We start from the raw sequence: 25,000 nt of genomic DNA on the forward strand, positions 1-25,000 counted from the left end.
TTAGCTACATTTTTTACAATAATATTTTATTGGGAGGTATTTGAATCTATACCTATATCACTGCTTTTATTGTAGTCTGACGATAAAAAAATGGCTTCATTTTTTGGTTTCCTTTCAAATATACCCAACCGCAACCTTGGATGTCAGTGAAATGAGCTATACCAGTGCCCCAGATGGCCGAAATTTCCGGAACTCTCCTCTAACGCGCCATTCACCATAATATCGGGATTTTGGGACGTCAAATCCCTGGCATGTATTTTTTTATTAATATTTGGCAAAACATGGGAAGGTAAGCTACGTTAGAGCCGGATATCTCAACGTCATGACAGGAATGTATACAAGCTGAACACACAAACAAGAAATATTCAGAATAGAAGAAGAAAAAACTATAATCAGAGGTGCTATGTACATATTGTATACGCTATAAATATAGGGTTTATAATGCATGAATGAGCACAGTATGTATGGTCATAGTCCAGTTCGTACATCGGAATCACATTGCGGATAGAGTTGTACAAATAGTGGCAAGGTATAATATTACAGTCGAATAGATCTGTGTTCCTTCGAGAATCACGGAAGGTGCTCACTGGGCCCTTCTGATTATCGGAATGTGGCCACGGTACAAGTATTTTTTCCGAACATAAATGATCGTCTGTCGAGTCGGTTCCAGCGATCCCTCAGCTCAGCGCATTGTTGATCGTATTGCGGACATTCTAAAAGAATATGATCGTCTGACGCATCGAAATGATCGCAGTGGTTGCAGTGCGGGTCGTTCTTCTTTTTATGCGGCATAAAAAGTGAGGTGTGTATGCAACACCTAATCGTAGACGGTGCAGTAGTGTGTCAAACGATCTGTCGATCTTTTGATTAGGTTGAAATCCGAGGATCTATTTGATTACAGAGACTTTGTATTTGTCCAACCAAGCGTCCTCGTATAATTTGTTGCAAGAATCATCATGTCCTGACATGGCGAACGCGGTGTAACTATCGCGAGAGCCTCTCCCCGAGACGTGTGTGCGCATACGCGACGCAGTCATCAGCGACGCTTGAGCTTCGCCTAATTGCTGAAGTACCCACTACTCCTAGTCGTCCGTAGGGTGTCACGTGCGTACTTGCGCAGCTGCACACTCTGTAACGGCTGGGCTGCTTAAGAGCACCCACTAGTTGTGCAATTCGCTTGTTTTTATGCCTAGTGCAATTCAAGGATTCTCCCTTGAAATATAACATGTGGTAAGGAGACACCTTTCACTGCATGATATTCGCAGTTTATTTTGCCAACATAGTTTCAAGCAATTACGTGGCACCGTAGTATAACACTTGCTTGCCACTCTGACAACTTGAATTCGATCCAAACTTTGAAGAAAAAAGCAGTTACCCTTTTATTTACATCTTTTTGGATTTTGCAGTCACGGACAAGATTTTTCGCTCTCAACCAACGACGTCAATTGCAATGCCGGAATTTTGGCAAAACGTGTTCTTTAACGCTATCACGTTGAACTGCATTGAAAATTTTATGACACTATAATAATTGTAGTGGCTGGGGCAATACGAGCCAAACCACCATATGATTGCGAGGGCAGCCGTAGTGGAAAACTTGCGATTTGCCCGGTGGTAGTTAACGAGCATGCAGCGATGGCGTAGTGATTACAGCGTCAGCTTTGCGTGCAAGAGGTCCGCGGTTTGAATCTCGGTGCCACGCTATTCCCAACTGGATTTTAAAAATATCCACGTGATGATGGAATTGCTTTAAAAAGGCCTGGGGCGTAGCCGCACCGGTGACCACCACCGGTAACGTTCACCCTCACCAGAGAAGGATTGGCCACCTTGGTGCAGTATCTGGCCGCAACGTCCCACATGGATACTCCACTTAAACGTCGGTCCTCAGCCTCTAGCGGCTGCGAAGCAACTAGCCACAGTGGTGGTCAGATCTGCGACGCAGCAGAAAGTGCTAAGAATCTCTGAGTCCGGACAGGCCGCCATTCGAATCTGAACTTGGCTACGTTTAACGCTATAACGCTATGTACTGATACAAGTCTATGTGGGCTATTCGAGGAACTAGAGCAGTGAGGTTAGAAGGACAAATGAGGCCTATACAAGGCTACAGAATGGGCACGTCTTTTGCTATCGTGTAGCTAAATACAAAAAATATAGCGGGTAACATAAGGAATACTATATTAATAATGAAAGGGTACCAGGTATCTTAACTAAACTTAATAAAAGATACAAGATGAAGGTGGTACAGGCCTATGCGCCTACATTCAGCCATGACGACGTATATCAGCACAAATCTTCAATAACGACGTGGAACCTGCGGTGAGTAAGGTAAAAATACAGCTTTATATATTGATGGGCGACTTCAGTGCTAAAGTACGGAAGAGGCAGGCTGGAGACCAGGCAGTAGGAAATCATGGCATCGACACTAGAAATGCCAGAGGGGAGTTATTAGTAGAATTCACAGAGTTCAATAATTTACGTATTTTGAATACCTTCTACCTGAAACGTGCGAGCCATCAGTGGACAAAGAGGAGTTTTAATGGCAAAAGTATGAACGGAATAGAATATACTGAGTTCACACCCAGGCATAGTCCAGGATGTGCTTGGCAAGATAATATGCAGTCACCATTGAATGGTAAAGTCTGGAATTCGTCTAGACTTGAAAAAAAGTACGACATAAACTGATACGCAAGAACTCAATCAATGAGCTAGCACTTACAGGGAAAGTACATGAATTCAGAGTCTCGCTTCAGAACCATTACGCAGATAAAGACAAAAGAAACCGGCCTTAGCGTTGACGCACTGGATGATAACCTGACGAGTATCATTACTGAGTGTGCAGTGAAAGTTGGAGGTATGGCAGGACACTAGAAAGTTGTCCCAGGAGACGAAGAACCTCATTAAGAAACGCCAAAGCATGAAAGCCTCAAACATAACAGGTAAAATAGAACTACCAGAGCTTTCAAAGTTGATTATTTAGTGTTTGGTATCCGATGTAAGAAGGTAAAACATAGCGATAATTGAACATGCTCTAAAGAATGGAGAAAGTGTCAAAGCGTGGAAGAGGAAACTTGCGATAGGCAAAAACCACATGTATTCACAAAGGGACAACGAAGGCCAAGTAACTACAAATATAGATTTAGTTAAAATAGTAGAAAAATTCTACGGAGATCTGTACAGTGGCTGCAACAACCACGACCATTATATAAGAACTAGGTGTATCCCAGATCACATTCTACCAGTGATGACAGAAGTCAGACAAGCGTTGGAGGGAATGTAACGAGGCAAAGCTGTTGGTGAGGATCAGGTAACATTAGATATGCTCAAAAGAGGAGGACAGACTGTGTTAGAAAACTGGTCACCCTGCTTACGAAGTGTCTCCTGACGAATATCTTGACCAGAATGTTGGAAGTGTCTCCTGACCGGAATCTTGGAAAAATGCTAACATCATGTTAATCCATTAGAAAGGGAACAAGGACTTGAAGAATTACAGGCCGATCAGCTTGCTCTCCATCGTATACAAACTATTTACAAAGCTAATTGCAAACAGAATTGAGACAACGTTAGAATTCAATCAACCAAAGGATCTAGCAGGATTTCGAACAGGCTACTCAACAATCGACCACATTTATACTATCAATCAGCTGATAGACAGAATACACCAACTACTATACATGGTCTTCATACATTACGAAAATGGTTTTGATTCAGTAGAGAAATCAGCAATCATGCAGACAGTGTAAAATCAGGGCGTTGACGAATATATCAACATCCTGGAGGAAGTCTGCCGCGGATCAACTGACACCACCATCGTCACAATCAGCAGCCTGAATACGTCCTCTGCTGGACAAAGACCTCTCCAATGTTCCGCCAGTCAACTCGGTGCTATGCTTGCTGCTATCACTTTAAGCCCGCAAGCTTCCTAGTTTCATCTACCCACCTATCTTTCTGTCTCTCTCTAACCCGCTTGCCTTCTCTGGGAAAACAGTCAGTTATCCTTATTGACTAGCGGTTATACTGCCTGTCTGCTATATGCCCGGCCCTTGTCCATTTCTCCTTCTTGATTTCAACTATGATATCCTTAACCCCGACTTGTTCCCTGGTCCATTCAGCTCTCTTGTCCCTTTAGGTTACAGTTATTTTCCTTCCCATATCTCGGTGCGTCTTCCTCAATTTAAGCTGAACCCTTTTTGTAAGCCTCCAGGCTTCTGCTTCCTATGTAAGTACCAGCAAAATACAGCTATTACATACCCTTTTTTTATTGAGGGATAGTGGCAATCTACCAGCCGTGATATGAGAGCGCTTGCCGAATGTGCTCCACCCTATTCTCATAATTACAGTTCCTTCAATCTCGTGGTTAGGCTACGCGGTTATTATCTTTTCTAAGCACATGTAGTCTTTTACAACTTAAAGTGCACTACTACCTATCTCGAAGCGCTGTTATCATCCGAGGTTGTTGTACATTACTTAAGTTTTCCGTAGATCAGTTTTAAGACTTACCTCTCGGCTCTCTTTGTATAATTCAGAAATCATGAGTTGCGATTCGTCCCCTGAGTTACTCAGCAATGCAATATCATAGGCAAAGCATAGGATACTAAGATACTCTCCATTAACTCTTATTCTTAACTCTTCCCATTCTAGGCCTCTGAAAACCTCCTGTAAGCACGCGGTAAATAGCATTGGAGATATTGTATCCACTTGTCTTACACCCTTCTTGATTGAGCGATGGCTTATAGTGGTTAAAATAGCAGCCTCGCGTGCAAGTGGTCCGTGGTTCAAATCCACGCAGTTCCCAACCAGATTAAAAAAATGATCCGCGTGATGATGGAATTACATGAGGAAGCTTGGGGTGCGGCCTCAACGGTGACCGCCCCCGGTAACACACTGCCGCACCAGAGAAGGATTGGCCACTCTGGTGCAGCATCTGGCCACTACGTCCCACATGCGTACTTCAATTAACTGTCACGATAGCGCTCAACAAAAAAGTGACAGAATGCTAATAAAGAAAGGTGTAATACAAGTGGATACAATTTCCCCAATGCCATTTACAGCGTACTTACAGGAGCTTTTCGGAGGCCTAGAATGGAAAGAGAAGATACTAGTTGATGAGAGTATCTTAGTAACCAGCGCTCGCTGATGACATTGCATTGCTGAGTAACTTAGGGGACAAATTTTAATGCATGATTACTGAATTAGAATCAAGCAAGAAGAGCTGAAAGGTAAATGTCAAAGTTAATCTGCAGAAAACGAAAGTAATCTATAACAACCTTAAAACATAACAGCGTTTAGAAATAGGTAGCAGTGCACTTGAAGCTGTAAAAGAGCACGTCTACTTGGGACAGGTAGTAACCGCAGAGCCCAACCACGGCATTGAAGTAACTAGAAGAATAAGAATGGGATGAAGCACATTTCACAATCATTTTCAAATTAGGAATGATACAATGTTACTATCCCTCAAGAGGAAAGTACATAATAGCTGCATCTTACCGGTACTTACCTATACGGAGCAAAAACCTGGAGGTTTACAAAGAGGGTTGAACTTAAGTTGAGGGCGACGCAGCGAGCAATTGATAGGTGCAACCCTAAGGAACGAGATGACAGCACAGTCAGTCAGGAACAAACGGGTATTAAGGACATCATAGTGATAATCAATAAGAAAAAAAATGGTCATGGGCAGGGCACGTAACGCGAAGGCAAGATGACCGCTTCTCACTAAGGATCATGGACTGCATTCCAAGAAACGGCAAGCGGGTGAGGGGGACACAGAAGTTTAGGTGGGCAGATGAGATTAGGGAGTTAGTGGGTATAAAATGGCAGCAGCAAGCACAGGAGCGAGTTGATTGGCGGAACGTGGGAAAAGCCTTTGTCATGCAGTGGACGTAGTCAGTCTGATAATGATGATCAATTAACGAGCACCCAAACCTATGCACATGTACACTCATATTTGCATTTCGTCCCCATCAAACTGGGCCAGCCTGGCTGGGAAGTGAACCTGCGACGTAGTGCTCTGCAGCGCGGCACCTTACGAGCTAAGCAATATGGCGGAGTTTTCGAGACACTTCGCGTATAGCTTGAACGAGGAATGGACATACCGTTTGGTAGAGTTAATGATTTTAAGGCATCATAAAAGCGCTGACAAACGTGCTCCACAGATCCTCAGACAGCGACTACACGGTGCAAATCACAAATAAAGTATGGTATATAAGCATTTCTGGTGACAGCTGCCGAACATAATTTGTGGTACTGGCGATTATTGACACGTAAATTTTGATTGCAGTGTTGTCTATTCACTTTGATAACAATGTAATGACGAACAAACGTGCTCTGTGATAGTTAATTAAGCTATAGTGTAGTGCCACTGATAAAATCTGCTTAGATCAATGTTGACTATACGCCCCGCCGCGGTGGTCTAGTGGCTAAGGTATTCGGCTGCTGACCCGCAGGCCGCGGGATCGAATCGCGGCTGTGGCGGTTGCATTTTCGATGGAGGCGAAAATGCTGTAGGCCCGTAAGCTCAGATTTGGGTGCATGTTAAAGAACCCCAGGTGGTCGAAATTTCCGGAGCCCTCCACTACGGTGTCTCTCATAATCGTATGGTGGTTTTGGGACGTTAAACCTCACATATCAATCAATCAAGTTGACAATACGCTGTAATAAATATTTATTTATTTTTTTCAAATACCCTCAGGGTACAAACGTACATATAAGAGGGTAGGGGCAAAAGTTAGTACATATAACTACTTGATGATAGGTACAAAATATTGATAAAAAATATGCCGGTGGGATTTAACAAATGTGAGTCTCAAAACAAATGCAAAATAGGCGTAATTAGTATTGCAGCAATCAAAGCACACAATTGTCTCGGGCGTGTTTAATAAGAGCTCGCTCAATATACATACACTCAAACTGTCGAGAGGTAAAAACATGACGCGAAACATGGTAAACACGTGATGATGGTAAAAGAGCATAGTGCGCAAAAGTAACAGTTTTTAAAACAAAATTTCTAGAATACAAAAAGGCATTTATAACATTCAAATGTGTGAAACACTGATGTTATTTGAGATGAAACTCTGAATTGCGATTTTGAAGTAATTCGTGTTAGTTATGCTTGTGAGTTTCGCAGGCAGGTTGTTCCAATCCTTTGTTGTTTTGGGGGAAAATGAATTTGAAAAGCCAGCGGTGTTACTGTGTGGAATGTTTACCCTTTTCCGATGTTCTATGCGCGATGAAATGTATGGTGGTAGCTGAATGAATATAGAATATAAATATGGGTTGTGGTAGTAGATTGTATGGAGAAGACAGAGTGGAGACAGTTTTTGGCGGTGTGATAGCGGTGGAAGGTGTAGGATGTCTTTCATGTTTGTAACACTGGCAGTTCTTTGGTAATTCTTGATAATGAAACGGACTGAGCAATTTCGTATTTTTTCTAGTAGTTTTATGTGGTTATCGTATCCAGTGTCCCATACTGACGATGCATATTCAAGCTTTAGACGAATAGAAGGGCTGTACAGTAGTAGCTTTAGTAATGATGGAGCTTGAGAAAACTTCGGGCGAAAGTATCCTAATGTGCCAGTGGCCTTGGTAGCTATGTGGTCAATATGAGTTTTCCATGATAAGTTCTTAGCAATATGAACACCAAAGTATTCGTATGATGTTACGCATTCAAGTGGAATGTTATTAGGTGTGTAAGTAGGTGACGTCATTGCAGTATGGGATATCCTCATACTTTTACATTTTTAACGTTTAATTCTATCTGCCATAATTAATACCACTTAGTAACGTTATTAGGATCTTCCTGGATTAGTGAAATGTCTGCAGCATCAGTTATTGTTCGTTACACGACACAGTCATCTGCAAACACACATATTTTCTAGGATAAATTATTACGCAAGTCACTAATATAAATTAGAAATATTAATGGCCCAAGCACAGACCCTTGCGGAACGCCGGAGTCAACAGGAACAAATGAGGAGTTAGCGTCGTTAGCGGTGACAAATTGAACATGTTATGTCAGAAAGGCACAAATCCGATTTATTATAGCAGAGTCGATGCTTAGAATGCTTAGTTTACGAAGAAGCTGCATGGGTCACTTTGTTTAATGCTTTAGAAAACTTAAGGAAGATACAATCTGTTAAGAAACAACGATCAAGGTTTGCATGAAGAAAACTAGTGAATGCAGTGAGTTGGGTGTCACAGGAAAAATGTTTGCGAAATCCATGATGCCTCGCGGCAAAAAGTTATTTTGACACCCATCAAGAAAGACACCCATCAACCTCACGCACACATCACCCAGACTTGCAAAGAGCACTGCTTAAAGCGGCATCTCTGTGTGACCTGGACCCCGCCAAGCGTGACCAAATACGCATACACCCAAGGAATAACACTTTCACCGTTAGTGTAGCAACCACCGACCGAGCAATCGTGTACCAACGCATCACGTCAATCCTTCTCGGAGAAGACTGGCAGATTGAACTACACATGTACGCCCCGCCACCCGACGACGCGGTACAAGGCATCGATTTCTACGCCCACACGTTCCCCACCGATGATAATACGCTGAAAGACCTTCAAGAAAGCAACCCTGACTACCAAATAGTAGGTAGCAGACGCATGGCAAAACGATGAACTTACTCATAACGCTGCTTGGGGACCACCTACCTAGATGGCTTCTACACCGTGGAGGTCTTATCCGAGTATACCCTTTCTATCCCAAAGTAGACGCATGCTTCAACTGCCGGAAGACTGGGCACCGTTACAATGTGTGCCCTCAACTATAGGCACCGACGCTGCCCGCGTTGCGGAGTAAATGACGAGCCACCGCCGCAAGTAACGCCACCAACATGCCAAGCACGTTGTATCGTCTGTCAAGGAAAACACATGACTAACAGCTCAAGATGCCAGTACCGCTTCGCAAAAAAGCCTGAACACTTAACGCAGCACAAGCAGTAAAGACGCTACAAACCGAGGCACTAGCGACGCAGCCAAAATAAAATGACGATAGCCCGCCTGCCTTGGACGAGTGTAACTACCCCAATCTCGGGACATCACAAACGCCGACGAAACGAGACAGCCGATCGAAGTCACGATGTCGTCAGGGTAAGCAACTTCCCACTCAAGGTCCAAATCAAGAACCCGATCATCAAGTCACATTCGGCATGCCAATTTATCAAAAGCATCACCAAGCAACCCTAGTGTGGCATGGGCGCAAAGCCCAGCGTCTCCGCTTCCATAAGTTCACCCGCAGCCATCGAAATCGTGCGCCTCGACACATGACCCGCTCGTCAATGAACTTACACAAACAATCAGTGCGTTGAAATCTCAAATGGCTACGCAAGAAGCCCAGATCGAAACTCTGCTTGTGCAGAATCGCTCTCTAGACAGCAGACTGGCAAAGGCCAGCCAGTCCGTGCATAATTCAACTGCACAGCCCCAACCAGCCGCAGCAGCCAAACGTAAACCAACGACTTCCACGGAAACGCTGCAATCCGAAGAGGACATGATGGAGCATTATTCAAACGGTCAATGCATCCGTTGCCGAAGCTCTCCACTCGACAGTTCATGTCACGGTCGCCGACGCCGTTCGCGCTGCCGTAACAGAAGCTTTCGAAGCCGTAGACTCGCGCCTAACGAACATAGAGACGCGATTCTCAAACATAGAAGCCACAATAAACAACACCGTAGCCGGATTAGAAGCACTCAGAACTGCCACAGACACCAGTTTTGCAGTGATTGAACAAAGCATGGCCAGAGCACCAGCTATCATGCGCGACAGAGTGTTCTATCTTACACTCTTCCACCCAGCCCAGCGAACCCACGACTCCCTCAAATAATGATCTAGCTAATACAGCATGGCCAGCACCCACTTGACTATATGACAGTAGAAATACGTGGGCTTCCATAAAAAGAAAGCCCACCTGCAGCTACTCGTACAATAAACACAACTGCCGAATTGCCAAACGCCTCCAGACGTCATCGCACTACAGGAAACAATAGCTGCTATCTCACTCCCGGGTTACATCGCTTTCTAACAATTCACCAACCTTCACAACCAAGAAGCCCCAAGTACAGGTACGCTCGTCCAAGAGAGCCTCACGGCGAAACAACACGACTTAGAATTCCCTGACATTCCACACACGGTTGTGGAAATTCTTCTGCCAAAACGCTAGCATCGGTCAGTCTTTATCCTGAACGTATATTGCGCCCCTTGGGCACGCGCCGACGACTTCAACCTGCTCTTCCAGAAAACCACATCGCTATATCGTGGTGCACAACTGCTTATACTGGGCGATTTCAACGTCAGGCACCCTGACTGGGGCTACCTGCAGGCAAACAAACGAGGCTAGAAGCCATTTCAACTCAGTCAGGACCTCCGTCTCACTCTACTAAATGACCTGCAGCTCTCACCGACACGCATAGGAAACAGCGTGCGTAGGGACACGTCACCCGATCTCGCATACTGCAAGAATATTGCACAGGCCAGATTTGAGAACACCTGTAAACTCACTTTTAGCGAACACTACATCATTTCTGTTTAAGTACAGACGTCCTGTGCCAAGAGAGTGCACAAAGCACTCGCTCGAATCACGGACTGGCCCAAATTTAGAAACGTCCGCGAAAGTGAAGCCCCAGAACATATAGAAACGTCAAGGAATGAACAGCCTCACTAAAGGACCACGTGCGACGCACAACGCACGAAAGTAAAGCAGCAGAAGAAACACCTGACACAGACTCTCGTCTTCTCCACATGTGGGATGAACACGCAAGCCTGCTGGGCATAAGGTAGAAGCAACGCTACAACAAGAAACTGCGTCGCCGCATACAGACCCTCTCTGAAGATATCGAGCGACACAGTACCTACCTCGCCCGCCAACGATTGGACCAGCTGTTCAGCGGACTCAATGGACAGCTAGGCAACAAAAAGACGTGGCACCTGTTACGCCACTTACTGGATCCCGACGACTCGAAAACAGCCGCACGGCACAGACTTAAGCGACTTGCCCACCATCACCCCGAATCAGACATAGATATACTAACTGACCTGGTGGACAAATACATCAACCAAGCCCACCAACCAGTGACACTACTGCCACCCTATGAAGGTAAACCAAGCCTAAATCTTGATGCCGACATCACAGAAGCCGAAGTGTATATAGCCATTCTAAAGCTTCGCACAACTTCGGCACCAGGTCCAGACGGCGTCTCCAACAAAACAATCCGCAACCTTGCCGGAAAATCAGTAACTGCCCTCACTGAATATTTCAACGACTGCTCGCATGCCGGCAGTATACCAGAAGAATGGAAGCCCCCGAAAATAGTGTTTATACCGAAGCCAGAAAAAAGGCAGATTTATTAAATCTTTGCCCCATCTCGTTAACTTCATGCCTTGGCAAACTCTTTGAGCACGTGGTCCTGGCTCAGCTAGAAACACTTGCAGAAGAGCAAGACCTTTTTCCTCCAACCATTCTCGGTTTTCGCACCCACCTATCTACTCAAGAAGCCCTGGTACAAATCTACCACGATTTATTGAAAGACCCTGTATGTGCGGGCAGGCGAGCAATGCTAGGCATTGACTTAAGCAGGGCGTTCGATAACGTTACACAACAAGCGATAGCCCAGCACTTGGCTTGAACAAACACTGGGGAAGGTATTTACGACTACGTGTGCTCCTTCTTACAAGACCGCACTGTGGAACTTTCCCTGAATGACAGCAACGCCACGAAGCGACTTGCCCTATCCAACAAAGGCACGTCAAAGGGAGCTGTTCTTTCACGTTTCCTCTTCAACCTTGTAATGAGCCAACTCCCACAGTTACTAGACCACACACCCAACATCCGGCACACCCTATACACGGAAGACGTGATGATATGGACCACTACCAGCTCCGACGGACAGATCGAGGAGGCACTGCAACGCACCGTGGACACAGTGGCCGAATACGTCGCGCGTGTGGGCGTCGAGTGCTCAGTGGAGAAATCGCAACTCATCCTTCTTCGTCCTCCTGACTACCAAGGTTGCACGGCGGGCTTGTTGGTTTTACATGTTGTTCGAGGTATAGCGCATCCAGGACGGGACAGAGAAGAAAACATCAGACTGGGTGCCGTGTATGTGTTCTGTGTTTTCTTCTCTGTCCCGTCCTGGATGCGCTATACCTCGAACAATCCTGACTAGCATAAGGTTAAACACCCGCCACTACCAACCATCACTCTCAGGATCACCGGATCCGAAATACCAATAGTGCTGCACATGCGCCTTCACTGCCCCGCCGCGGTGGTCTAGTGGATAAGGTACTCGGCTGCTGACCCGCAGGTCGCGGGATCAAATCCCGGCTGCGGCGGCTGCATTTCCGATGGAGGCGGAAATGTTGTAGGCCCGTGTGCTCAGATTTGGGCGCACGTTAAAGAACCCCAATTTGTCGAAATTTACGGAGCCCTCCACTACGGCGTCTCTCATAATCATATAATGGGTTTGGGACGTTAAACCCCACAAATCAATCAATCATCAATCATCTCGGCCTTCACGTACAAGCCGGCAGCAGCAATACCATTGCACTAGAGAAGCTTGCGGTCACCGTCACTCAGACTGCCCGTCTGTTAGAATGAATCTCTGCGCGGAATCATGGCACGAACGAAAATGAACTTCTCCAGCCAATAAATGCCTTCGTAACCACAAGAATCACTCACGCCTTACCGTACTTACGACTCCTCATGACTGCCCCGCCGCGGTGGTCTAGTGGCTAAGGTACTCGGCTGCTGACCCGCAGGTCGCGGGTTCGAATCCCGGCTGCGGTGGCTGCATTTCCGATGGAGGCGGAAATGTTGTAGGCCCGTGTGCTCAGATTTTGGTGCACGTTAAAGAACCCCAGGTGGTCGAAATTTCCGGAGCCCTCCACTACGGCGTCTCTCATAGTCATATGGTGGTTTTGGGACGTTAAACCCCACATATCAATCAAATCCTCAAGACTGAAAAAAAAAAAGTTGACAGACTTATTCGCACATTCCTCGAGATCGCCTTGGGCCTCTCCCGCATCGACCATGCACCTCGTCAGCCTTGGCATTCAGAATACAATAGATGAACTTATTGAAGCACACCAAACTGCACAAATTGAACGATTGCGTGGTAGTAAAACCGTAAGACGGATACGCCAACGTATCGCCATTCCCTCGTCACCAAGCGGACAAGACTTTGTCTCGCTACCACACCTCATCATACAGCACTTTATTGTGCAGCCTTTGCCGAAGAACATGCTGGCCGGCATTCATGACGGTAGACGATCGGCTCGCGCCAGAAACCTTCACAGTACCTACGGCACGAACACCAAGGCGGCTCACGTCGACGCGCCAAGATACCCTGCCCCCAAACAGACATATGCTATCAATGTCTCATCGAAACGTACCCCAGTCGATAAAGAACCTACCACAATGTGTGCCGGCTCCATACGCACACAGGACCCAACTGAAGCAGAAGAAGCTGCCATAGCACTCGCCGCGATAGCCGGATTTGAAACAATCATTAGTGCCTCCAAATCTGCCATGACCCGATTTGCCCGTGGCACGTTTTCCCCAACCACGGCACGAATACTCCGTTCTCTGCCCCAAGCGGCACGCAATGCCTCAGACGACACTGCTTCTAGCTGCAGTGACGGTGACGATCTTCGTTTAATTCAGGGACCCAGCGCACGCAGGAAACCCAGGTAACGAAGCCGCCCACAGACAGGCTCGAGGACTCGTACGCCGAGTGGTGGGCCAGACTTCGGACCACGACACCGAAGCAACCGAACCACTCATCACATTTCACGACATCACGCAGTACTACCAGCTATCAAGGCAAAAAAGACCCCCCCCCCCCCGGACTCGCAACTAAACAAAGCTCAACAAATCACTTGGCGGCGGCTACAAACCAACACATTCCGTTCTCCGTACATATACAGACACATATACCAAGCCTTATTCACATCTAAATGCACCCTTTGCAAGACACAGGCTGTAACCTTGGACAACATCATCTGGGGATGCAGCAAGGACCCTCCCTCACCAAATCTTCTAGGGCAGTCACCTTCAAGTGAGGCCTGGGAGAGAATCCTCACTACTACAAGCCTGGACACCCAGCTCCGGGCCATCAGACGCGCTGACGAGGTGGCTACCAGGCATGGCCTGACAGCCCTCGCAACTTAGGAAACCGTCAGCTGTTTTAATGAAGTTGTTTATTACTACTACTCGTCTTGCGAGGACGCGTTAACATCAGGGAAGGTGCCCGTGATGAACGGAACTTCAGGTCAACTCATGCTCTGCTTCGCATGCTACTCATGGTTCGCTTTAGTGGGAGATTGTCTAATTTTGTTTACGCTACGCAAAAAGCCTGCAACAATTCGCAGGCCACCTGCTTTATCTTTTTCCCAGTCACCCTGGTTATATAAAAAAAAACGGAGCGATTATGCGCAGGACTTGCAGTGCGAAAGCAAGGGTCCTGTCGTTTCTTGTCCTCGTTTTTTTGTGTCTCAAATATTCATTATACACTGCACCAAGTAACCCCGGAACGCGTTTTAGTTCATCCACAATATGCACTGAACTACTCAATTTACTAACTGTTGTTCATCCATCTTGTAACGTTTGGCTGACAGCCTAAAATTGCAGCATGAAATTGATTCCCACAAAGCGTGAAATCAGCTGGATATTTTTTTGATAACCGAGTGCTCCGGCACAAATTGAAGTTCACTTTGGCGTTTGTGCTGTTTCAGTTAACGCTATTCCCATGAGCGATTAGGTTTGGCAGGAAGTTTTTTCCCCCACTACTTTTACCTCGCATTGTTCTTGTAAACTGTAAGCAAAAAATATGTGACTCTTTCCAGGCTCGCCACGTATACCACTTTTTTTAAAGAGACTCTCTTGTGGGTCACACGACTCTCACAAGAGAGTGCAATGAGCCCATGAGAGAGCCACCGTGCCTCTTTTGTGAGAATCATGTAAGCGGCTAGCCAGTAGACTGAGTACTAGCCCAGAGGAGTCACATATACTCTTTCTTTCTTTATTAAAGTGTACCACTTCAACCTAATTGGCGTTCTGTTCGCGGCATGCTTTAGTGTGTACCTTGTTTCCTTACCATACAGTGACAACCGCATAAGTGTGCTGTCTCCGCTGCTGTTTGACAAAATGACAAGTCTGCGTCGGGTGTACCTGAATGGAAACCGGCTCACCACTCTCGACAGGGCTGTCTGGGCGGCCGTGTGGAGCAACCCAAGGCTCGGCGTAGAGATGCATGGTAAGGTCACACGACAAAAAATACTGGTGTATTTACGGTGACGTTACAACTTCCTGAGTAAGTGACCAAATTATCACGAGGTAGAATACCACATATTGTACTTGCTTTGCACCTTTTACATGCATCTCAATCATGGCCTTATAAAGCCGTTTTTCATGCCCTGTTGTAAACTCCAAAAAGAAGAAACAGGGGACGTACATTAGATGGGCTTCTTTTCACGCAAAACTTTATATTCGAAGCGGTTTTAGATGCGGAGCATGTAATACTCGAGGCTTGTAGTGTGGCGCCGTCCGCAAGCTTCCTCCTCCTTCTTCCACCATCTGTGCATCTCTTCCTCCTCTACACACCGCGCGCGCTTCACTCCTCCACCATCTGTGCACCCTTCCTCCTCTACACACCGCGTGCGCTTCTCCTCTTCACGAACATTCGCTAGCTGTATAATGTAGCGCGCATGCGCCGTCACGCTTCGAGAACATCGGCAGCTGACGCGCGCGCATGCGCCGTCGCGCTTCGAGAGCATCGGCAGCTGACGCGCGCGCATGCGCCGTTGCGCTTCTCCCCCTTCTCGAACATTCGACAGCTGACAGTGCATGCGCCGTCGCGCTGTATATATACTCAAGGTCGGTGCTCGCTCGCTCAGTTGCCGCTCGTCGGTTGGTTTGTACGGCGCGTCGACGTCCGAGGTCGCAATGATCGACGTCCCTTCGACCAGCGCCGGCCAAAGTGTTGGCGGAACCGCAACCAAGTCGTCGTCCAACCCTTTCGCATACGTGTCGTACGTGTTCACTCATTTAACACCCCTCCTACAACCACGTTAACCAATTTAGCCAGCGACCCAAATAAGTCGCAATTTAACACCCCATTTCACAACCACGTTAACCAATTTAGCCATCGACCCAAGTAAGTCGCACTTTAACACCCCGTTAACCAATTATATGCTCCGCATCCTCCTCAGTGTTCCCCCGAGGGAAGCTGCGGGCAATTTTTTTTTGCGTGGGGCTGTGTCTATCCTTCCCTCATGCGTCCGCTCTCTAACTGCACATGTGCATCCCCCTTCCCTCTCTCTCTTCTCCTACGCTCCCCCTCTGTATTCCGATTTGGCGGCCAAGGCAGTGACGCTTCCTCAATAGCGCGGCGTACACACCCCAACAGCGCATCCCCCTCTCCTTTCTGTCTCTCCTATCCTACGCTCTCGTCCTTTCTCACGACTTGGCGGCGAAGGCAACTAGACGCTTCCTTACTACGGACGCTCACTTCGCAGCTGTTGATAGTCGGTCTAGCGGCGTTCCACGTTCCGTCAGACAGAACGCATCAAAGACAACATGTGACGTGCAAACCAGAGACAGAGCTTTGATTTGCGCGAGATCACGTTCGATGTTTCTGGAGTGGGCGTTGAGGGACCGGCTGTTTAGCAGGGCTGGTCACCAGCAGCGTTAGTCAGGTAGAGGTTCTGAATGTTGGTTTCTGTGGGTGCTGGTCACCATTTCCTCGCTGCTTCGCATCCTCACATGGTTCTCTTTAGTGGGAGATGGCGTAATTTCTTCACTTGAGGTTTGACTACATAAGCGGTTGTGTAGATAGTCCACAAAATGGCAGTCATAGGTGTTCGCACGCCGGTGTTATTCAGAAAGAAAAATTGAAACACACAAGTGGAAAACGTGCCCTAACCTTGAATTGTGTTCTCTACGTTTCCCACATTCGTTCATGTAACTATTCACCGTCGCTTGTAAAAGCTCGAAGCAGCTGCATAACTCGCATTGCATAGGCGCTTCCAGTTGCATGAGCTTGATGACTCACTGCACAGGGAAACGCTGCTGAAAGGTAACTTAGGTATGCAACAGACGCGCGCAGCACAGCGCACACAGCGCTGTTCAGAATCGACGACATGGATTTTCAAGAGTGGTCACGAGCACAGACAAGACGTTTCGACCTTCGATAGTTATGGCCTCACGAAACCGACTTCAGCCTCACTTTTCTCTTCACGTTTCTTTTCTTGCGATCTGTTGCTGGAGACCTGTTAGTCATAACATTGCACATTGCTTGTTGCAGCGTGTGACTGATAACTAATTACAGGCTCCACATTTAGGAGAGTTGCTTGTTGGCCAAGTTGGTACATACTTAGTAAACTATAAAAGCCACAGAACGTTTAAATAGGAAAAAAGCAGAGCAGTAGAATCAGAGACAGAGACAGGGGCTTAAGCCAGAAATATTTTTCGGCGGGGGGGGGGGGGCACAGGCATCAGCTTTTTTCTATGACATCATTATCGGTGGTAGTTTAAACAGACGGTGCGCGTACGGTTGTGAAGAGAGTTACTGTAAGAATGATTGATTTATAAGTGGGGTTGGACGTCCCAAAACCGCCATATGATTATGAGAGACGCCGTAGTGGAGGGATCCAGAAATTTAGACCACCTGGGTTCTTTAACGTGCACCCAAATCTGAGCAAACGGGCCTACAGCACTTTCGCTTCAATCGAAAATGCAGCCGCTGCAGCCGGGATTTGATCCCGAGATATGTGGGTTAGCAGCCAAGCACCTTAGCCCCTAGACTACGGCGGCGGGGCAGTACTGTAAGAAGTACTCTAAATACAGTAAACGACAGGTACAGTTACCGTTTGGAGCAGCAGCCTCTCGCCGCACCATTGAATGGACAAGTCTTCCAAAACGCATTATTGCGATTATCCTCTAGATCGAAGAAGACATCGTTAATCGTTAATCTTTGTTAAGCGTAGACGACGTACTCCTCATCGGGGCGAAGTGCGTTTGACAGGTCAAGGAGGGTTCCACTTACAACGAGGAATGAGAGGTATATGCAGCTTGTTTTTGTACATTGATAATTACAATTCGGTTTCGCTTACCTTGCTGAGCGAATTTCTTACTGTCGATGTCTGTGACTCCGTGCCTATGGGAATGATTTTATAATAATATCAATATGTCAAGCCACCCTGACGCAGTGGTAGTTTTTAGTGACATATCTTTAGTTTACTGCCTGCATCTAAGCACGCTTGCTATATGTAATAGGTGATTTCTTTTGTAAGATATGCTGCATGTTGGCAACACCATTTTGCACACGTTATTTTTCGGGCAGACTTTAGTTTGCCCTGTGACTATTGACAGCAATGAAGTACTGTAATTGTAGAGGTATTATCGTGCACTCTGTGAGGGCAAGGTAGTCATTGATGAAAAATGTTTCTTTGATATGAATCAAAATGCACGTGCGACTGAACTATACCTTCTCACATAAAACTTGGTCACTGCGCATATGCGCTAAAACACTTAAATACGCGCAAAAAACGCGGTATGTTCTTATTTTTTTCGTAGCTCTCTTCACTCGGCTCCCTGAAACGATAGCGTTGGTACAAGGTGTTTTGTGTTCTTTGCAAGCGTGCAGCCGACCTTTCTTTTTACCTGAATAGATTCAGAACTGAACAAAATATTTCACCACTCAGCATAAGTGCATTCATGTTTCCAGCACTTACACCAGCGTGAACAGGAGCAGCCTCGTACCACACAAAATATTCAGTGATCGCTTCACCAGTGATGAAGAAATGAACGCCGGAGTTGGTCAGAGTACACCATAATCTATTTCTCAGAACGCGTGAACTCCGACGAAAAGTGCCAGTGCGTGCAGCACGAGTTTACCTAAGCTCTATTTTGCATCGTCCATGTCTGTTGGCTGTCTATTTAGAGCATTCTAATGCGAGTCGCTGGAATTTCACTACTGACATCCCCTCCTTAACGTTCATTCACGTTTGTGGTATTTCATCACAACGCGACAGAAACTACCAGTCTTCCGTATGGGCGCAATCACAAACGTGAGACATCTCCCGCGAAGAGTAATTCAGATACTGGGCGAGCGTGACCTTACCGGCACCTTAAGGGAAGCGGAGGATATGTACACCCGCAAATTTTTCCGCCAGGGGAGAAATGAGCGCTAGTGTTTAAGGCGGAACTTTAGCAGCCTACATGTATCGTCGCTAAAGTTCTAGTTTCTCGCATTCAGGGTCACTGCTCGAATATTGCTGAACTCATTGCATCCTAGCAATGTGAAGTCACCCCCTTGAAATACGCTGCCTACACGTATTGCTTAGTAGCTCGTGTCCGGGGTCGATCAGCGCCCTTCTGTTAGACTTGATGGTCGCGCCGAAACACCGTACGGTATAACGCTTGATGATTATTTCCCGAAAAACGACGCTGCTCTCAGTGCACACTTGACAACTGGCGAAAATGAGAATACCGCTTGTCACAGGCAGGCAGCTTCATCGAAGTAACGTGTCAGTGGCTGGCGTGGAAGTGCACTTTAGGCTTTCAGCATTTCTGACTTTTTCTGGACTATTTCATACACCCCTTCAATGAGTGCGTTAAAATGCATCCACACACACTTTGGAGATGCTTTCTTCGCTCCTGCCACAGAACATTCCCGAATCGGCCACTCTTCCCACTGCCGAGAAGTTTACTGACGTGTACATTCGAACATTATCTCAACTTAAGCATTGCAAGGTGAGATAGCAGTATATGCTGCGAAATGGAAGTGAGAAAACCGAGAAACACTGAGCATGTCTGCAATGCAAACGGTTGTAATTGCCCACAAGTTTTCTTTCCAAACGTGCAGCATCTTCTAAACATTCCGGCAACTTTGTCGGTGGCCACAGCTCAAGCAGAACGCTTTTTTTTCATCGCTGAGTCGCCTAAAGTTGTACCTGAGAGCTACAACAACACATGAATGATTGTTTGGCGTCGCTCTCTGGTCATCCACCGTGAAATGCAAGTTTGTCTTTTAGCGGGAACGTAGGCGGCTAACCATTTGCGCCAGCTCAATTTAGGATGAAAGTTAACTGAAGTTTTTCTTGGATTGAGATGTTCTGAGCAACAGCAAAAACATAGTTGTTAATGATGAAATCATGGGGTTTAACATCTAATGGGCGGCTTCAATGCCAAGGTAAAAAATAACCAGGCAGTTGGAGATTATGGCATCAATACTGGAAATGCCATAGGGGAGCTATTAGTAGAATTCGCAAAACGCAATAATTTACGGATCTTAAATACCTTCTATCGAAAACAAGGGAATTGTGAGTGGACATGAAGGAGCTCTCATGGCTAAAGTAAGAACGAAATAGACTTTATACTGAGTGCACATCCACGCATCGTGCTAGATGTAAAAGTGCCTGGCAAGGTATGATGCAGTTACTTTAGAATGGTATGGTCTTGAATTCGTCCATACTTGAAGAAGGAACGACAGAAACTGATACGCAAAAGGCCAATAAATGAGCTAGCACTGAGAGCGAAAGTACAGGAATTCAGAGTCTCGCTTCAGAACAGGTACTCGGCTCTTATCGAGGAAACCAGCCTTAGCGGTGACGCAATGAATTATAATCTGACGAGTATCATTACGGAGTGGGCAGTGGAAGATGGAGGTGTGTTAGTTGGAGAGGACACTGGTAAGCTCTCGCAGGAGGCAAAGAATCTCATCAAGAAACGTCAAAGCATGAAAGCTTCAAACAGTACAGACAAAATACAAGTGGCAGAGCTTTCGAAGTTGATTAATAAGCGTTAGGTATCTGATGTAAGAAGGAATAACTTGAAGAAAATTGAACACGCTCTCAAAAACGGAGGAAGCGTCAAAGCAGTGAAGAGCAAACTTGGAATAGGGAAAAATCGGATGTATGCCCTAAGGGACAAAGAAGGCAAAATAACTACCATTATGGATAGGATAGTTAAAATAGCGGAGAAGTTTTAAAGAGATCTGTACAGTAGCCGGGACAACCACGACCTTAATACTATAAGAACTAGCAGTAACCCAGATGACATCCCACCAGTAATGATAAAAGAAGTCAGAAAAGCCTTGATGTGAATGAAAAAAGGCAAAACTGCTGCTGAGGATAAGGTAACATCAGATCTGCTGGTGGAGGACAAATTGTGTTAGAAAACTAGCCACCCTGTTTACGAGGTGACTCCTGGTGGGAAGAATACCAGAATCTTGGAAGAATGCTACCATCATCTTAATGCATAAGAAAATAGATGACAAGTACTTGAAGAATTTCAGGCCGATCAGCCTGCTGTCCGTCGTATACAAGCTATTTACAAAAATAATTGCTAACAGAATTAAGACAACATTAGAATTCAATCAGCCAAAGGAACAAGCAGGATTTTGAACAGGATGCTCAACAATCGACCTCATTCATACTATCAATCAGGTAATAAAGAAATGCTCAGAATATAACCAACCACAATACATAGCCTTCATAGATTACGAGAAGGCGTTTGATTCAGTAGAAATATCAGCCATTATGCAGACACTGCGGAATCAGGGCGTCGATGAAGTATATATAAACATCCTGGAAGAAATCAACAGGGGATCAACTGCTACCATAGTGCTTCATAAAGAAAGCAACAGAATAGCAATCAAGAATGGTGTAAGGCAGAAGGACACAATCTTCCCAATGCTACTTACCGCGTTCTTAAAGGAGGTTTTCAGAAGCCTAGAATGGGAACAGTTAGGGATAAGAGTTAATGGAGAGTACCTTAGTAACCTGCGCTTCGCCGATGACATTGCATTGCTGAGTAACTCAGGGGACGAATTGCAACTCATAATTACGGTGTTAGACAAGGAAAGCAGAATGGTGGGTCTTAAAATCAATCTGCAGAAAACGAAAGTAATGTACAGCAACCTCGAACGAGAGCAGCGCTTCGAGATAGGTAATAGTGCACTTCAAGTTGAAAAAGACTATGTCTACTTAGTACAGGTAATAACCGCGGAGCCGAACCACGAGATTGAAGTAACTAGAAGAATAAGAATGGGGTGGAGCACATTTGGCAAGCACTCTCAAATTATTTATTTATTTATTTATTTTGAATACCTCAAAGGCCCCAGCTGGGGTATTACATGAGGGATGGGTATTAATTACAGAATAAAATAGTGATTTGAGGGCAATCTTGAATTGATGCGGGTCGGAGTGGTGCACGGTAGTTGTAGGCAGACGGTTCCAGTCCCATGCGGCTGTGACAAAAAAGGAGCGAAGATGTGCGGTGCTTTGGGCTGGTGGAGGATACACTGCGCTTGAATGGTTCGTGCGGCTCGATGAGCGATGAACTGGCAGGATGGCTGGAACTTCGATGGGGCATGATAAAATTTATGAAAAAGGCATAGTCGAGATATGTGACGTCGTAATTCTAGATTAGAAAGGTGAGCACGAGTTTTAAGTTTGGAAACACTAGAATGGTAGGTATATTTAGAGTAGATAAAACGCGCAGCACGGTTTTGAATTGATTCGAGAATGTTGGATAAGTGAGATTGATGGGAATCCCAGACAGAACATGCATACTCTAATTTTGGACGAACAAGTGTGACATACGATATTAGTTTAACTGATGGGGGCACAAGTCTTAAGTGTCTACGTAGAAATCCCCGAGTGCGATTCGCGAAGTTGGCTATGTTTGTCGCCTGGGCTGACCAGGAAATGTTACTTGAAAATGTGACACCAAGATATTTGTATGATTCAGCGGGTGAGACTGCAGTGCCGAAAATGGTGTATTCTGCTGACTGGTGGCGGGGCCTGCATGCGGTGAAATGATACCAATGAAGTTTTCTTTATGTTTAAAGACATTAACCACTTATTACACCAGGATACAATTAGATTGAGGTCGTTTTGAAGTGTAGTAGTGTCAGCGCTGTTTGATATGGGACGGTATACGACGCAGTCGTCTTCAAAGAGGCGAATGCTTGAAGAGATGTTTGATGGAAGGTCATTGATGTAAATGAGAAAAAGTAATGGTCCGAGCACTGTACCTTGCGGCACACCAGAGATTACAGAGGAACAGCTAGATGAGACGGAGTTAGCATGCACAAATTGTCGGCGATTGGTAAGGAAACTGCGAATCCAATTAAATACATTTGTATTAATGTTTAGACGAGAAAACTTTAGTAGTAGCCGTTGATGCGGGACTTTGTCGAATGCTTTTTCAAAGTCTAAGAAGAGGGCGTCAACAGGTATATTTATGTCGAGGCTGGAACTGATATCATGATAAAATAAAGCTAGTTGTGTGTCACATGAAAATCCCGAGCGAAAGCCGTGCTGACTGGAATGAAAATAGTTATTGCTGACTAAAAACTTGACGATGTTAGAGTAAATAACATGCTCTATTAGTTTGGAGCAAACGCTAGTTAGGGAAATGGGGCGATAACTGCTGCAAAGAGATGAAGGACCTTTTTTGGGCACTGGAACAATCTTGCCCATTCTCTAATTTTCCGGCAACACTCCTAATGATAGCGACTGCTGAAAAATATGACAGAGTAGTATACTAGCAATTGATTTCGTGTTTTTGAGCATTTTTGCGTTGATACGACCGATGCCACATGAAGATGTGAGTTTCAGTGAGTCGATTAGTTTTGCGATGCCGTTTGAGCAGAATGTGATGTCCGGCATCTCACTATGGCTGAGATTACGAAATGAAGGCAAGTTATCGACAGGTTCAATGGTAAACACGGAAGAAAAAAAGCTGTTAAGTTGTTCGGCGGCCTCGTGATCGGGAATGGGATGATTTTGATTGTTGTGCAGTACTAAAGGTTAGAAGGTACTGGGGTTCATTGTGCGCCAGAATTTTTTGGGGTTGTTGCTTAACATAGCGGGCAGTGTTAGTGAAAAAAATAAGTTTTTCTTTGTCAGCAAGTTTATCAAATTCTTTTTCTGCAGCGTAGTACCTGTTCCACGCACATGCGCTATTGGACCGCTTTGCTGATCGAAAGAGTCGTTTCTTTTTGTTATTTAGGCGTTTTAATGTGATGTTAAACCACGGGAATGACTTTTTCTCGGTTACGGTAATCGTGGGCACATGCTTAGTGAATAGATCTAACATTTAGTTTTTTAATAGCAGCCAATTAGCTTCGACCGAACGCTTTGAAAGGTCGATAAGAAAGAAAGCAGCGAATCGCTCAAGATCTGAGTTTATAGCGGAATAATTGCCTTTATCATACAGTGTTATATTTTTTGTCGTTTTTGTTGAATGGTGTAGTTTACGAAAATAGGACGCATGGATTACTAAGTGGTCACTGAGTCCTGGTAGGAACGTCATCTGGGACACTCTTTCAGGCTCAGAAGTAAGAACAAGGTGAAGAATATGAAGGGAGTTATCGCTGTCACGCGTAGGTTCACCGACTAATTGCGTAAGTCCAAACGCTAAACATGAATTCACGAAATCGCTCTCTATACTGTCTTTGGAAGTAATACATGCTAGGTTAGTCCAAGGTATTGCTGGGAAATCGAAGTCGCCGAAAAGTAGTATTGGAAAATTTCGATAAGATTCAGTTAAGGAGCGAATAGCCCCGTGGAATTCAGATACAAAAAGTGGGTCACTGCCAGGGGGACGATAGCAAACACCGATGATTGTGGGGGGATAACAAGCATTACAAAGAACAAACATGATTTCTAAGCACGATGATGTCTTAATTTCGCCACACTGAAGATCATTATGGCTACCTATTAGTACGCCTCCACCCCGATGTGTTTCGACGATCACGTCGAAACACATCGAAACCTGGGAAATGCTGTAGCAACTGAGTGTCGGTAATAAAAGGAAGGGTTAAGCCATGTCTCTGTAATCGCAAACAAATCGGACTCCGTTGTATTAAATAGGCTTTGAAGAGTGTCGGCTTTAGGGAGGATGCTTCTTATGTTGGTATATAAAAACGAAAAAAGACTTTCTTCACGGAGTGGCATGGCTGGGGCTTAAGCGTTTAAAGGGCGCTGTACAACCTT

General features: G+C 45.6%; 1 protein-coding gene across 3 annotated transcripts in view; it reads left to right on the forward strand.

Annotated features, from left to right (window-relative positions):
* Window positions 1–25,000, forward strand: part of LOC119174084 (uncharacterized) — an 81,860-nt gene that overhangs the window by 48,405 nt on the left and 8,455 nt on the right. For all 3 annotated transcript variants that reach the window (XM_037424878.2, XM_037424879.2, XM_037424880.2), the window contains exon 5: window positions 15,098–15,249. In XM_037424878.2, coding sequence (XP_037280775.2) covers window positions 15,098–15,249 — 152 coding nt within the window. The remainder of the gene's footprint in view (window positions 1–15,097; window positions 15,250–25,000) is intronic.

The sequence above is a fragment of the Rhipicephalus microplus genome, chromosome 5, assembly GCF_043290135.1.
Source record: "Rhipicephalus microplus isolate Deutch F79 chromosome 5, USDA_Rmic, whole genome shotgun sequence".
Classification (NCBI taxonomy): Eukaryota; Metazoa; Arthropoda; class Arachnida; order Ixodida; family Ixodidae; genus Rhipicephalus; species Rhipicephalus microplus.